The 16506-nt window shown below is 51.0% G+C and overlaps 2 protein-coding genes across 3 annotated transcripts in view; one reads left to right on the top strand and one right to left on the bottom strand.

The window, feature by feature from the left end:
* FNDC8 (fibronectin type III domain containing 8) overlaps positions 1-1367 on the top strand; it is a 6245-nt gene extending 4878 nt beyond the window's left edge. The window contains exons 3-4 of the mRNA XM_008074290.1: positions 398-634; positions 1215-1367. Of these exons, the coding sequence (XP_008072481.1) occupies positions 398-634; positions 1215-1367 (390 nt within the window). The remainder of the gene's footprint in view (positions 1-397; positions 635-1214) is intronic.
* Positions 1368-3183: 1816 nt separating this feature from the next.
* On the bottom strand, positions 3184-11364 carry NLE1 (notchless homolog 1). Of its 2 annotated transcripts, XM_008074289.2 has the most exons (14): positions 11327-11364; positions 11048-11191; positions 9950-10167; positions 9284-9363; positions 8039-8115; positions 7856-7863; positions 7766-7783; positions 7223-7415; positions 6569-6704; positions 6380-6426; positions 5436-5638; positions 4093-4252; positions 3934-4004; positions 3184-3570 (listed from the first exon to the last, which is right to left on the bottom strand). In XM_008074289.2, the coding sequence occupies exons 1-14, from the start codon at positions 11342-11344 to the stop codon at positions 3558-3560; spliced, it is 1386 nt and encodes a 461-aa protein (XP_008072480.1). In that variant the 5' UTR covers positions 11345-11364; the 3' UTR covers positions 3184-3557. The 2 variants fall into 2 exon arrangements, with proteins under 2 accessions (XP_008072480.1, XP_021562795.1); XM_021707120.1 differs by having other exon boundaries at positions 7766-7863.
* Positions 11365-16506: the final 5142 nt, after the last annotated feature.

Here is a 16506-nt window from a genome sequence, read left to right as displayed (position 1 = left end):
GGGCTCAGGCAATCCACTCACCTCAGCCTCCCAAAGGCGCGGGATTACAGGCTGAGCCACTGAGCCCGGCTTGGAGCTACAGCTTTCAACCTTGCCTGTCACGTAATTGCTGTGTGTCTATGGCCCAGTTACTTGCCCTCTCTGGTTTCATAACACCACAGCAATGACCGAGATGGACAAGATGCTCTCTAAGGTCCCTTCAACTGACACAGATGCACCCTAAAGTGGGTGGGGCAGGAGGTTCCACACCCGTTGTTGGAGTGCCTAGCGCCTTGCATCAGATCTGCCTGAGCCCTGGCAGGAGCAGGGAATGGGGGAGGGACATTCTGACCCCAGTTGGGAGAGATGGGAGGTCTGAAGACAGGTTTGAGGAAATCTTGGGTCTCTCCTCCCCTAGATTTCCTGGACCTATGCCTTGGGCAAGCAGCAGGTCAGTTTCTACCAGGTCCTGCTACAGGAGGTGGCCAAGGTAAAAGGCAATGAGTTGTCCAAGGCAAAGAATCGCCCATGGATCTTCAACAAGATCCTGGGCACCACTGTCAAGCTGATGGAGCTGAAGTCGAACACATGTTACTACCTCACTGTCCGAGCAGCCAATGCAGCAGGGGTGGGGAAGTGGTGCAAGCCCTATAAGGTGAGCTTTGGGAGGAGGGCCCTAGGGTCGGCAGGGGAGTCGGGTGGGGATCTGAAACCAAAGGGCACCCCTGCATCACCACATTCATCCCCTTGCTAGCTTTCCTTCTGCCTGGGCTAGTAAGCATCGATTCCAGGCGGCTTTCTTCTGGGAGGTTTAAGGATTAAGCCACTCTGGGGCCAACCAGGATTGGGAATTAACGTATTCATCAGCATCTCTCTAAGGTTCATCTTCCAAAGCCATTGGTTTTTGGATTCCTCAACTCAGAACCAACGAGTGTGCTGGGAAGTCAAGGGCATTGAAGGATTCAGGGAAGACAGGAGGCTAAAGGGGGACAAAGAAGGAAGCAGCCTGGGGTCAGGGAAGGGGAAAGGCCTGAGTACAGATGACTCTTTGTTTGGAAACAGCATACAGCTGGGGTGGCACAGGTTTGTCCTAGCTCTTCAGACAGGGCTGCTGTGGCAATGGCTAGGTCAAGCAAGGCTGAAGTCCCATTTGGCAGTCAGAAGACAGAGAAAAGACAGTGAGCCGGATGCAGGTCTGGGAATGAGCTCTGAGGGGTTCTCTTGTCTCACTTCAGTTTGCAACTGTGGCCACTGACTTCAAGAGCTTCCCCGAGAACAACCCCATCCAGATCACCGTGCAGCGCAAGGAACCCCAGCGGAAAACTGTGTCCATAGGGCTGGAGGAGATGCGGAGGCTGGAGGACCTGGAATACTTATTTCCCTACTAAGGGGGACGGCCCCGGATGCTCCCCACCAACCTTCAGCTTCAGCCCAGGGCTCTCAGCAACCAGAACCATGACACATACTGTACCACCAGCACCACGCCCGGGTACCACTGACCACCCCGCTGCCCCAGGGCCTGGCATAGTGGTACCAGAACCCTATCCCTGGGCTGGGGCCAAGGTTGGACAGGGGTCTCATTCACCTGGAGCCATCTCAGATCAGTCCAGGCCAGGCTCAGCCACCACCCATAGCTGCTAGTCTCCCTCCTCCTCCAGATCTGAGCTGGGTCCAGGTCCCTCATTAAAGAACCGCCGGTCATCCAGCACCCCTAAATTGACAGACTCAGATGAACCTGTTGTTACTTGCCTCCCAGTTCCCGCCAGGGCCAAGAGTCCAGGTTGGGTGGGTAGAAGGGGGGCTGGACAATGGGATACCATCAGCTCTCCCCCAGTGGAGGGGGGAGGGGAGACTGGGACTCAAGACTCAAACTCTGTTACACCAACAATTGTGGACAGACGTGGTGGCCCAGACTGGGAGACTACACTTAAGCTCTGAAGTGCTGTGGTTCCAAGTACACAAGCTTTAAGCCAGGACCTGGTTTAGTCCCAGCTCTTCCTCTTACTGGATGTGAAGGTATGGGCTAATGTATGTGAGAACCTTCCAGGCATGGTGCAGGATCTGACAGAACATAGTAGACAAGCACTTAGCATGGAGGAGCACAGCAGCTAGTGGCTCCTTGTGTCTCTCACGCAGCCTTATGGCAGAGATGTGCACAGTAGACCCACAGCCAAGTGTTGTGTAGAATCATAAGCAGATGGGGGCCGGGCTCAGTGGCTCAGCCTATAATCCCAGCACTTTGGGAGGCTGAGGCGAGTGGATTGCCTGAGCCCGCAGGTTCGAGATCAGCTCCAGCAACTTGGCGAGATCTCATCTTTACTATAAAATCAAAACTTAGCCAGGTATGGTAGCGTGCGCCTGTAGTTCCAGCTACTTGGAGGGCTGAGGCGGAAGGATCGCTGGAGCCCAGCAGGTCAACGCTGGGATGGCCATGAGGGTGCCACTGTACTCCAGCCCAGGTGACAGAGTGAAACTCCCAATCAAAAAACCCAGATGGAGTGAGAAGGAACGACACTAGAAATGCTGTGGCCCTGAGCAGTTCACACAAGGATGGCCTGGAAGCCCAGCCTGAAGGATCCACTATGACCCAGTCTAGCACCAGATATAGAGGAGTACATACAGGGCAAGATCTTGGTCAAAGGTCTAAGGAGGTCCTAGTAGGGATGGATTCCTTTCATTACCTGAAATTTCTCACGAGACAAAGATAGACCCTACCCACTTCTGCTCAGAGCTTACACCACTGCTTCCTCATCCTGTCTCCTCCAGGATAGCCATTGCCTTTCTCCTCCACCCTGAGGCTAAGTGCAGGGCTCAGCGCCCAGTAGGACATCAAGAAGCATGTGTAAGAGAGGCAGAGACACCCATGGGAGCAGGGCTGCTGCAGAATGCTGTGAGGGAAACCTTTATCTGCGCTGTCCAATACAGCAGCCTATAGCTAGCGTGACTGAGGAACTGCATTTTTAACTGTACTTATCTAGTTTCTGAAAAGTCACATGTGGCTGGTGCCTACCACAGCAGATCGTTCAGCGCTAGACAGTCCTCTAGCTATGATCACTCTGGCCTCTTCCTTATAGGGACAGGGAGGAGAGGAAAGGCAACTGCCTGGCCAAGTATGGCTTGGGTGTAGTCCTGTACGAGGGAGGGGGCTTGACAAACTGATTTGTCACAGTCCTTGGTTGAGCTCTAGGATTCTAGGGCAAAGAGTTATAACCCAAACACACAAAATAAGTTATTTATTTGGTCACAGAACCTAACACTTGGAAAAGGTAGCAGGGGCAACCGTAGGGGCCCAGTCACAGAGCCTGGCCTCCCCCACACCACTGCCTGCACCAGCAAGGCACACAGTGGCAGTCACAGCCAAGTTCAGTGCTAACTTACTACAACCTTCGATTTCTGGCTCTGGGGCATGCCACGGGCAAGGGACCTATGGAGGACAACCCCACTGGAGTCTGTCAAGGACAGCAGGCCATGTATGTTCTCAGGTCACGCTGGCGAGGAGGGTGTGTACATTGCCACCTTGGCCTTTGTTCTCCAGCATGATGAATCCAGGTGGGGGTCAGGGAGAACTATAATCCTTCTCACCTCCTCCATCTGTGGACAAAGAGAGGGCATCAGGATGGAGATCCGCCTCAGGAAAGGGAGGCTGCCATACTATCCTAGGGCACACTATGAGGAACGGTCCAGAGTTACCGAGAGCCTGGCTCTAGCCTCCCAAACTCAGGCTATCGTCTACTGCCTGCCACTGCCAATACCTCCGCCCACGGTCTGTCTCTGGGATGCCCACCACCCAGTGACAACCCTTTATGTATGCAATGTAGACCTTACCGTCTGTGGGACTAACTAACCAAGTTCTCCTTGATTGCATACTCAAACGCAGTCACAAGGCAAAGAGCACAAAGAGGAACCAACCCAAGGGCAGGAGAGCCGAGCAGCCCACCACCTCCCCACACTCACATCCGGAGGCACTTGTCTTTCCCACCACTAGCTACTCTCTGGCCGTCTGGACTCCAGTCGACAGCATACACCTAAGCCGAGGAGGGTAATGTGGTGTTGAGGCAGAGAGAGTCAGGCTGCATTCCCAGCCCCTTCCCTGCCCACAAGGGCCGGCCCTACCTCATCAGCATGGCCAGGTAGGTCTGTGGCCAGTTTCTGGGCCTTCACGTCCCACACCTTCAGTGTGCTGTCACTGCTGCCACTGACCAGCAGCCGGCTGTCGGCTGACCATGCAATTTGGTATACGGCAGCCACGTGGCCACGCAGGGAAGCTAGGTACCTGGACCAGGGAAGATGATAATGGATATTAGTTCTTCAAACATATCTGAAAGGTCCCCTATGCCCTCGGCAGTGGTACTCAATCTTGGCTGCCTGTTAGAATTACCTGGGAACTTCCATAACATCACCTGCTTGGCCCCCACCCCAGGCCATTTTAACCATTACTGGTCATTACTATCTGCAAAACTTCTCCAAGCAAATAGCTTCTACTCCTGCCAGGCCTTCACACCAAATGACTCTGCGTGCCTCAGACTCCAGTGTGGCCATCTGCTTAGCCCATCTGCCTGACATCCCCCAAATAGCAGCTGCCTGCTGATACATGGCATGGAGGAACAGCAGGTCAGGCCCACCTGGAACTTTCAAACCAGTACAGTCTAGCTATGTCTCTTAGGACATTAGGCCTCTCTGAGCCTCAGTTTCTTCATTTTAAAAAGGAAGTGAATTGCCCATTTCAAAAGGGTGCTGTGTGCAAGCACACAATGACCGATGCAGAGCTTCCCTGAAGCCCCAACCAGGCATTCCTTCCCTGGCTCCTTCTCTCCCTGGACCCTGCTTTGCCTTTTCTCCAATTTGATTATCCCCAAGGGCACGGTGCCAAGGCTTCCACATTTGAATGGGTAGCACAATCACCCACTGACTCTAGGGTCCAAGTTGGGGCCCAAGGCTCTACATTAAAACGAAAAAATTTTTTTATTTTAAAAAATTTTTTTATTGTAGAGATGAGGTCTCACCAAGTTGCCCAGGCTGGTCTCAAACCTGTGGGCTCAGGCAATCCTCTCACCTCAGCCTCCCAAAGTGCTGGGATTATAGGTATGAGCCACTGCAGCCTGGCTTAAGACTGCATTTCTATCAGGCCCCTAGGTGATACAGATACTACCAGTTTGTGACCCACACTTTGAGGAAGGCCACATGACTGTGCCACAAACCTACCTACTGCTTCACCTTCTCCAGAGCGGCATTCCTAGCCCTTTAGCTAGCTGAGATCATTTTTCTTTTAAGATATGAAATGAGTTAACATTTAATACTGGTCCTAAATATATTGTCTCCTTTAATCCTTATAACAAAGCTGAGGTAGGGGCCCTGCATATTACAGAGGAGGAAACAGAGGCTTGGAAAATCCCAACACTGGCCAAGCCCCTCCCACTACTCTGCTTACAGAAGATTAGTCCGTGCTCCCCACTCACTTGCCCATCCTGCCATCCCAGAGCTTGATGGACTTGTCGAAGGAGGCACTGGCCACGATGCGGGAGTCAGGAGAGAAGAGCACCTGGTTGATGAGGGCCTGGTGTCCTGTCATTCGTGCCAAGGGCTTCTTGTCCTCTGCTGGGGACCACAGGAATAAAGTGAAGTCATCTGAGCCAGATACCAGTCTCTCTGGGCCCTGGCCCTAAGGAAAGCAGAAAGCACACTATGTTGGACGTGGTCTCAGACAGGAGGAGAGCCTGACGTCAGCAGCAAACATACACCACTAATTACTCAACACCAGGGATAGACATGAGGCCAGGATTAGGAGAATTGAGGCCTGGGTCAGCCACTCACTCACGTGGCCTCAGGCAAGTCATTTCACCCAAAAGGAATAAAAAACTCTACATGCACATGGGATGATTTCTAAGATACACAATTACATGAAAAAGCAAAATACATAATGATGTGTTAAAAAGGGAAGAATTTTATGACTTATGTGCTTATATGTATATATTTGTGTGAATGACTATATTGTATATATACACATGTACATATTACATCTCTGGAAGATAAATCACAAGTTATTGGTAGTACTGGATGTTTCTAGAAGGAATGAGTAACTGCACAACAGACATGAAAGACTTTTCATATTCTTTGAACCTTAGACCACATGAATGTGTAAAGAACCCTAAATAAACTAAATAAAAGAAAAAAGAGGTATCTTGGGAATGTAATAAGTAGATAAGCAAATAAACAAAAGTGAAATAAAATGATCCCTAGCACATTAAGCTTTTAGGATTGCAAACTAGGATCATCAAGAACAACTTTTTGAATAGGTACAGTCCAAGCTGGGGCTAGAAGGGAGAGAGCTCTGCCTGCAGAAGGTTTTAGTGACTGAGGGAGAGAACAGAGGTGGAGACGCACGCAGCTGGCACACACTCACCCGCACGGCATTGTATCGGTTCAGAGCCCTCTCCTTCAACTCCTGCACTGTGTCCAGGTACCGGAGAGGAGAAAAGGAGATGAGGAGCAAGGCTGATTAGAAGATCTGACACTCAGAGCAAATGTGTCCCATTAAGCTAGAGGTCTGGCCCCTTCCCAAGCAGCTCCCTCCCCCCTCCTGCTCACTCACAGGACCCTTGGAGGTCCTGGGCATTAACAGAGGCCTCAGCAGGCTCAAAGGCCCCTGTGCGCAGGGCGTAGTCAGTGCTGAGCGCCATGGTGTTCACCCAGTGGCCATGGCCTTGCAGGGTCCGGCAGAGCACACCCTAGTGGAGAGGGAGACAGGCCAGACACACAGACACACATTACTCTCCATCCTTGGGAAATGAGCCTGAGATGGGTGGAATGGAACTAAGAATCAGTACCCTGAGGTCTCATCACTCATTCACTGTGATCTTAACCAAATCACCCCTATGGACTCAAGCCTCTCCCCATTGGCAAAATGAGAGCCCTGGACCAGATCAGCATTTCTGAAAATATGTTTCACAGAAAAGGAGTATGTCAGAATAAAAGCTCTGGTCAAATACATTTGGGATATAGTAGGTTTGATAAGCTAAACAGGAATTTCCTATAGCAGGAATTTCCAGGGCTCTACTACTTACTGGAGACACTGAATCTGCATTGTGGTGCAGCACCAACCACAGTACCCCTTGTTCTTAAAGCTCCTCCCTGACTTCCAGCACACATTTAGATAACACTGGATTTGCTGATGTCAAATTGTTCCCCACGAAAGCATCCTATGACTTGAGTCAAAGGATGATTTCTGAACCCTTCCAGATCTTACATCGTGAGCCCTCCAGACTTTGATGGTGCGGTCCTGGGAGGCAGAGTAGAGAAGCCCTTCTCCTCCCCACCGGAGACAGGTGACCGACTGAGTGTGCCCGGTGAGGATGCGTTCACAGCGACCTGCAGTTGTGTCCCAGACCCGGACACTGCCATCTTTAGAGCTGCTGGCCACGTAGCGGCACTCTGGGTTTCTGACCAGGGGAAGGAAGATGTCTCACCTGTGACCAGGCAACGGCTGTCTGCCCACACACCTCCCTGTTCCCAACTCAAAGGGCAGGGGCAATCTCTTGACAGCTCTCTAGTTCCAAGACCTGGCTGCCTGGCAAGGTGGTTCTCAGCCCCACAATAAGCAGTCTCCTCCCAAGCAGCAATGGGTCTGAACGGGAAGACCTTCCTCACTGCCTGCTGAGCATCGCCCCCACTGTCAAGTAGGCTGCCTATCTTGTCCCCTTATATAAAACTTCTCTGCATCAAGCAGGGTAGAGGGGCAGCCTTGAATCCCTGGCTCCTCATTTGCCCCAGCCCCATCAGTGTTACTTACGCATGGAGGGGCTCCCAGCTTAGCCCCGTGATCCACTTGCTGTGGCCAGAGAGGGTCCTGCCTACTTGCTTCCCTGTGCTTGGGTCCCACAGGAGAATCTGAAGGACAAAAGCTCAATGCGTAACCCTCCCCAACCGGCCCCTAGCCCTACCCAAAGTCCCCTGTCCATCATTCCCATCTAACTCTCCTTGAAGACTCCAGAACTTGATTCTGAACTGTCCCCCAGGGAGGGAGCCCCTGAGTCCCTTCCTAGTTACCCTGATCACCACCTACCTGGCCATTCTTGCAGCCTGAGGCCAGCTTCTTGCCATCTGGGGACCAGGATATACTTAGGACCCAATGTCTGTGTCCTAAGAAAGCAGAGGAGGGAGAAAGGGGAGACCACTTCCATCTTTATCCCCAGTGCCTAGCAGTGACTGACAGATTGCAGGTACTCTTTAAACACTTGCTGAATAAACGAATGATCGAACAAAAGGAGAGAGAAGGCTTTCTAGACAAAGGGAGATCCAAGTATTAGAGCTATGCTTCTTGCTGCAGTTAACACCATTACTTTCTAATAATTCCTTATGTGACACATGGCATAAAGTATTTTCATACATGACATCTGTTGTAATTCACACAAGAACGCTAAGGTATGGAACAAAGCAAAAATTATCACCCCCATTTTCCAGATGAGAAAACTGAAGCTTATGAAGGGAACATGCCCTACACACACAAGGTCACCCAGCTCACCTGTGGTATACTTGTTATATATATATATCAGGCCCTACTCCAGGCCTAATAAAAACTAAAACCCCAAGAATGGGACCCAATAGAGATAGGGTCTTGCTATGTTGCCCAAGCTGGTCTCAAACTCCTGGCCTCAAGCAATCCTCCACTTCAGCCTCCCAGAGTCTTGGGATTATAGGTATGAGCCACTGTGCTCAGGTGCAATTTGTATTTTAACAAACCCTTTAGATCATTTTTTGGGGGATCAGAGTCTCATTCTCACCCGGGCTGGAGTGAAGTGGCACGATCACAGCTACTGCAGCCTCAACCTACTGGGCTCAGGCAATCCTTCTGCCTCAGTCTTCCAAATAGCTGTGACTACTATAGGCGCACAACACCATGTCCGTCACATTAAAAAAAAAATTTATTGTAGAGATGAGGTCTCGCCAAGTTGCCCAGGCTGGTCTCCAACCCCTGGGCTCAGGCAATCTTCTTGCCTCTACCTCCCAAAGTGCTGGGATTACAGTCGTGACCCACTGTGCCCATGATTTTGATGTGTGCTGAAGTTTGAGAACCCCTGCAACAGAGACTGCATTTAAGCCAGGTTCTCCTTGCTACCAGTCAATCAGCCCCTCCCCACATCCCACGCTGATTTTGGTCCAGCTTCTGCTTGTGTGTAGGTGGGTGGCTGAGCGCAAGGATATTACAGGGTTGGAATCTGCTCTGCGTCTCCTCAGGAACTAAAGAGCTAAGTGAATCAGCAGCCTACCATTGCATTGAGACTTTCTAAATGGCTGACTGCATACTGACCCTTGCATGTGAAATGTGGTGTCTCTGTGCTGAGATCCCAGAAGCGCACAGTGGTGTCTCCAGAGCCACTGGCCAGGTACCTTGGGAGAAGAAAGGACATGTGACTTCTGCAGTAGTGGACAGCTGGTGCCCACTGCACATTGTGGATTTCTGCCATCTATTCAATCATTTTCTATGAACAGAGGACTGGATTCTTTCCTCTCTCCTGAGAAGGATAAATATAACACCGATGTTACCATCTGGAAGACCTCAGGAGGTCATTTCTTTCTTTTTTCTTCCTAAAAAGATTAACTACATTTTTAACCAGCTTTTGAAGCCTCTCATAAGATTGTGAGAAGCAACTAACCCCAGGTTCACAGATGAAAAAGTAACTCAGAAAGGTCAGATGACTTATCCAAGTCACATATCTTAGAAGGAGCAGAGCTCAGTTTGGAGCTCTGATCTCCCAATATCAAGTACAGGAAAGGTTTGTCCTAGGCAGGTGTCCTTGTCCCTTGGGGACCGAGCTCAAGTGGGGGAAGTTCCTTAATTGCAAGCTGAGCCCAGAGTTTGGCTTTATAGTAGGCAGCCTGAGGCTCCATCGGTCTAACTCTGGGAGACTCTCTTCTCCCTAGTCAGAGGCTATACACCCACATACCCACTCCATGATTCTGCAGCTGTCCTTACTTTCCCGTGGGGCTGAAAGCCACAGAAATGACCGCCTCGCTGTGACCCTCCAAGGAGCTGGTGCAGCGGGTCACTGCCCGGACCCTGAAGATAGCCTGTGGCTGGTAGATGATGTCTAGGACCTTCTCTGTCTCCACTGCCTGGGACTCCAGTGTCTTCCCCAGCGAGGAGACGATCTCAGCATCATGGACATAGAAAGCCAGGGGCAGGGGATCCTCCTGGAGGGCAATGGTAAAAGGACAATGCCCCACTGAAGAACCTGCAGGGGCCACCTGGCAGGAACAGGGGCCACCTGACAGGAACACGCCCCACTGAGTGGTGGAAAGTGAAGTTTCTTTCTTTTCAGTCACCCTGCTTGGAATACTCTCATCATTCCCCTTGAGCAAGACCTTTTAAATCCTTGAACAGCAATTGTAGGACACTTTCATAGCATCTCCCAACAACCCTGGGAAGTAGACATTCATATTCCCACTTGCTCTAGATTCAAAGTAGAGGCTCAGAGCAACTAATTATAGGTCCATGTACTAGCTTACAACTAATTCAGGTTCTTTACTGTTCTTCAAATGTCCAGAACTAGGCTTAGCAATATAGCATTATGCAGTGCTTTCCAAACCACCGCACAGCACTATAATTTATTTAAGAAGCAAGCAAAAAGCAGACTCCCTGCTTCACCCCAGAGTGTGGTTTAGTAAGTCTGGGGTGGGGTACTGGAACTGCATTTTTAAGCACCACCCCTGCCCCCTAGGGAAGCACTTCCGTATACACTGGTTTAAGGTTGAGAGCATAGGTATGGAGTCTGACAAATTTGGGTTCTAATTTCAAATCTACAGTCTTTTACGTAGCATCGTGCAAATACTTTAGTTCCTCCGGGTCACGCTGTAAAATGGGGATATTAAGAAATCAATGAAACACAGCACCTAGTGCATTCAAAACTAGGCCTCTTTCAGCAGGTGGACTCCGACAGTCCCAGTGATGTCATCTTCTGACCCACCCCAGAGGTGGAAGGGGACTCACGCCAGTATTGGGGGACTCTGAAGGGCAGATCCTTCCACCACATTCGCCCGGAGGAGAAGCGGGCCGCCCCGGTCGGCCACTCACCTGGGCTAGCAGCGCGTTGCACACGAGCTGCAACTTGTCGGGGGTGATGTCCACCGGCACGTCGAACGGGGAGCCCAGCAACTGCCCGCCCTCATCCTGGAACTGCACCAGCAGCCGTTGCACGTCGCGCGCCGCCGCCTCGTCCTGCGCGAACAAGTGGGGCGGGCGTTATCCTCGCCGCTCGCCCGGGAGTCCCCACACTTTGCCTCCCTAGGGCCGCGGGGACCCAGGCTCGAGCGCCCGGGCGTGACGCCCCCACCCCTGTCCCCGCACACGCACCGCCATGGCCGCCGCCATCTTGCGCTCCCACGTGGGGGAGAAAGTCCCTCCTCCTCCCCAGGCGGGACAGAGCGCCGCCTCCGTAGCCGTGCAGGGGTGCAGCGCCCTCTGGTGTCGCGGAGGAAAAGTGTTATGCCGCGCCCGGCGTGGGTGCTGGAAATGGCCTGGCTCACCTGGTGGTCCTCTCTCCACTCAACAGCCGCCCCTTGGAGGGGTCAATGTCTCCCCACTCAGTGCCTCCCAATGCCTTCCATACAGGATAGGTCAACCTCTGACTCTTCACAAAGGGAATTCTTGCCCCATTTTATAGATGAGGAAACTGAGGTTAATTGATTATCCCCAAGATCAAAATAGTAAATGGCAGAGGACTCACTAGGCCGGGCTCCAGGTAGCAGCCCCCTAGGAGGGGAGAGGGTGACTTACAAAGCCAGAAACAACTATTGGGTTGAGGGCAGAAATTTTATTCCTTTTTTAAATGGATCAAGCCAGCCGGGCTTGGTGACTCAGCCTGTAATTCCAGCACTTTGGGAGGCCAAGGCAAGTGGATTGCCTGAGCCCGCGGGTTCGAGACCTGCCCAGGCAACTTGGGGAGACCTGCCCAGGCAACTTGGGGAGACCTCGTCTCTACAATGAATAAAAAATTAGCCGGCTGTGGTAGCGCGTGCCTGTAGTTCTGGCTACTTGGAAGACTGAGGCAGAAGGATCGCCTGAGCCCAGCAGGTTGAGACTGTGGTGGCCGGGAGCGTGCCACTGCACTCCAGTCTGGGCGACAGAGTGAGATTTCAACTCAAAAATAAAAAAAATAATAAAATAAAATAAAATAAAATGGATCAAGCCGATAATACTTGAGTACAAGCGCAAGCAATTTCTATTGGCATCAACACTGTAAAGCAATAATAATGATTATGATAATAACAGTAATGTGTCAGGCATTGTTCTAGGTGCTTTCCATACAAAACTAATTTTTTTTTTTGAGTTGGAGTCTCACTCTGTCACCCAGACTGGAGTGCAGTGGCCGCTCCTGGCCACTGCAGCCTCAACCTGCTGGGCCCCGGCGATCCTTCCACCTCAGCCTTCCAAGTAGCTGGAACTACAGGCGCGTACTATCACACCCGGCTAATTTTTTGATTTGTTGTAGAGATGAGGTCTCACCAAGTTGCCCAAGGCGGGTCACGAACCTGTGGGCTCAGGAAATTCACTTACCTCAGCCTCCCAAGGCACAGGATTACAGGCTGAGCCACCCCGCCTGGTTTGCACATGAGTTTTCTTGCTGGAAACCTGGGATCCTCCTTGGCAGCCCTCCTCTCCCTTGCCCCCTTTCACCCACGCAGTACCAAGCACTAAGTCCGCCTAATGAACACAGCTTGAATCTGCACTCTCCATCTTCACTAGCCACGCTCTCTTCAGAGTCGCTGTCGTTTCCTGCCTGGACCACTTCAATACCTTCTTGACTAACCTCCCTGTTTCTGTTTCTGCCCCTCCCATCCCTTCTCCACTATGCAGCCAGGGTAATCTTTTCAAACCAAAACTCTGGTCTGTTACTCTTCACCTTAAAACCCTGCAATGGCTCCCTTGCATACGGGAAAACACCAAACTCTTTATAATGGTCCACTCAGCCTTGCTCTCTCCAGCCACCCCTCTCTCTTTTAGGTCAAATCCTTTTGGCTTTTTGTGAGTTCTTTCAAGCCATGGTCCTTCCTGCATCAATGCTTTTGCACATGCAGATTTCTGTGTCTGGAACTGTCATGGAATGAATTGTACCCCCATTCCCCAGATTCATTTGTCAAAGCCCTAACCCCTAATATCACTATATCTGGAGACAGGCCCTATAAGGAGGTAAAAAAGGTTAATAAGTGAAGTCATAAGGCTAGGTAGGGCCATAATCAGATAAAACTGGTGCCCTTATAAACAGTGGATGAGACTACAGAGCTCTCTCTCCCTCTCCCGTCTCCCCTATCCCCACTGCTGCCAGAGCACACACAGAGATGAGGCCGTGTAAGGGCACGGTGAGAATGTGGCTGTCTGCATCCAGGAAGACAACTCTCACCAGAAATCAACACTGACAGCATCTTGATCTTGGATTTCTCAAATTCACAGCGGTGAGAAAATAAGTTTTTGTTGTTTTAGTCTCCCAGGCTTTAGTATTTTGTTATGGCAGCCTGAACAAACTAATACAGGAATGGTCTCTCATTCTTCAGGCCTTTTTCTACTCATTCATTCATTAAACCAATAAGTGTGTTGAGCACCTACTCTCTGCAGACATTGTTCTGTGGACTCTACCTGTATTAGCTCATTTAGCACCTTTTCAAGGAAATCATCTCTGAAATGATGTCATATGTTTTCAGAACATCCTGGTGCTCCTCACATTTAGCTATCACAGATCCATGGAATCACTTAATCCATTCATCCAACAAATATTACCAAGTATCTTCTCTGAACCAAATGCTATTACAAACACTATGTAAGTGAACAAAGTAGACACAGATTCTTGCCCTCGTGAATGTTCTGTGTTTCCATAATCGTTCACAGTTCCTGGCACTTAATAGATTTTTGCTGTTGCTGTCTTGTTTTGTTTTTTAATCAAAGTCTCACTCTTTTGCCCAGGCTGGAATGCGGTGGCACAGTCACAGCTCACCACAGCCTCGACTTTCTGGGCTTAGGTGATCCTTCCACCTCAACCTTCTGAGTAGCTGTAGGTGTATGCTACCATGTCTGTAGGTGTATGGTAGCCACCATGTCTGGCTGACTTTAAAAATTTTTTTGTAGAGATAAAGTCTCACTGTGTTGCCCAGGCTGGTCTTGAACTCCTGGACTCAAACAATCCTTCTACTTTAGTAGTCTCCCAAAGTGCTGGGATTACAGGTGTGAGGCCCATGCAGGTGGATATAGATGTTTCAGAAATGGTTGTGGAATGAATTACTGAATCAGGATTTGAATCTAAGATCCCTTGGACCTAAAGGGACCATAGTTCTCTGCCAATGGCAAGATCCTTTATCATATTAACTCATTGCTACAAAGAGCTTGCCCCACAAAGTGGCCTAGGGCTTGGGGTACCATGAGGGCAGGGAATTTATTCATCTGTTCATTCATTTATTTGCTCATTCAACAAATATGTGGTAGGACTGGGCCTTGTATCCAGCAGGGTAGTAGAACATGTCCAAGGTCACATAGCTGTGTGTCCAAGGTCACAAAACTAGGAGTAGCATCTAGTGAGGATGATTCCACATGTGCTTTTTCTTTAGTGTCTTTCTCAGGTAAGTTAGAAGACGTGGGGGGTGGAAGTGGGTGTGGGGAGAGAGACTGGAGGTGAGTGGAGTGAATTGTCAGTATGAAGACATTCACTCATTCACTCCATCCAGGAAACACACATTGGGCACCGTCTCTGCCAGGCTCTGTATGGGAAGGGGGTGGACACAGGCGCTCAGCTGTATGGGATGCTGTTCTTTTTTTTTTTTTTGAGTTGGAGTCTCACTCTGTCGCCCAGACTGGAGTGCAGTGGCCGCTCCCGGCCACCGCAGCCTTGACCCGCTGGGCTCCAGCGATCCTTCCACCTCAGCCTTCCAAGCAACTGGAACTACAGGCGTGGCGCCCGGCTAATTTTTTTATTTATTGTAGAGATGAGGGCTCACCAAGTTGCCCAGGCAGGTCTCGAACCCGTGGGCTCAGGCAATTCAGGGTTGTTTTTCTTGCCTTCTGGGAGGGAGCTCACAGCCCAAGCTTAGAGGCACTGGAAGTCAGGAGAGTTCTGAGTCCAAGGGGGGACAAACTCAAATTTGCCTTGGGAACTTTCAGTCAGATGAGGAGAAACAATTTCCACCCCAGGAGAGACTCCTCTATGAGGCTGAATGTGTACTTCTTGTCCCAGGAAGACCCCCTTCAGAGGGGAAGGAGAAGGAGTCTCTTGTCCAAGGAGAGTGCCCCATCGGACGGGCATGGGTACAGTCCCCAGTTTCAGGGAATTCACAATCTAACCCAGCCTTTGCCCTAAGAGATTCCAGTCTGATGACGGGTATACAGAGTCCACACTCAGGTAGTTCCCCATCTGTTGGGAGAGGTAGGCTGAATATACTCCCTCGGTATACAGGGGGAGGAGCAGATGACGATGTGTGGACTGGAACCAACAAACTGCTAACACTAAAGTGAGTTAAGTCCTGCCGATCTTTCTGAAAAGCAAGAGCATTTTCAACAAATGAACACGGGATGGGTTGAGGTGTTATGAACAAGTAGAAGGAAAAGTATCTTTCCTCTTCTCTTCCCTCCCCCCTTCCTCCAGAAAGGTATTTATGGAAGTCTCCAGTTGGTCGGACATCTGGGCAATTGGTCTGTGTGTCCAAGTCTGTCAGCCCCTCAGCTGTCACTCTGCTCCCAAAATAGCAAAGGTTGGGGAGGGAGAGGAGGTTGTTTATCTGGAAGAGAGGTGGAGAGGGGGCATCATAGCTGTCCCTAGGGAGGGGAGTCTGTTGAGGTGGGGGTTCCTGTCCCTTCTGGATCTTTCCCTCATTCCTCGGGTGTGAGTGCCTGAGCCCCCAAGACTGCCCCTGAGTGGGGTTGTCAGGCAGACACTGGTCAGCATTTCCACGTGGTCATGACCATCCACTCTGAGGAGTGGGAGGGCCCTGAGGATCAGTGACAGGCTCCAGGGACACCTGCCCCGTGGCCAAATATGGTCTGGAGCCACTGGCAGGGGTGATAAAGTCTCTCGGGTGGGGGCTGGAAGAGACAGACCAAGGCTGGCTGACTGGAGGCTGACACAGGAGAGCTCAGAGGAGCAGGAGGACAGATCCAACGCATTGTCCCTGCTGAGAAAGTGAGCCGGGCCCTAGTGTCCCAGGTTGAGGAGGGAGAAGGCAGACTGAGAACAGTGAGAGTTCAGGCCTTTGGTGTGGGATGGCTTCACCTGCTCAGGCTGGGAAGGACAGAGGGTGGCTGGGAGGAACAGAGGGTAAGGCACAGGGACTCTGAGACCACCCCCTCAACTGGGGCCAAGCTCTCAGCAGATGCTGTAATGTCCTTTTGAGGCAATGGATTTGGGGGTGCCAGGGAGTGGGTCCCTTCCAGGCATAATCTCCACTTTCTACCCTGGTGAGTGGGGAGCCTGGAGCTCTGAACCTCAGGCCAGAAGCCCAGTGCTGAGAATGGAGTGAGGGGCTGGCCAGACAGAGCTGCCCCTGTCCCCACAG

The sequence above is a fragment of the Carlito syrichta genome, unplaced genomic scaffold (genome assembly GCF_000164805.1).
Source record: "Carlito syrichta isolate Samal-C Ts95f unplaced genomic scaffold, Tarsius_syrichta-2.0.1 Scaffold316387, whole genome shotgun sequence".
Lineage (NCBI taxonomy): Eukaryota > Metazoa > Chordata > Mammalia > Primates > Tarsiidae > Carlito > Carlito syrichta.
The sequence above is the reverse complement of the archived record's forward strand: the minus strand, read 5'-3'. Positions and strand labels throughout refer to the sequence as shown.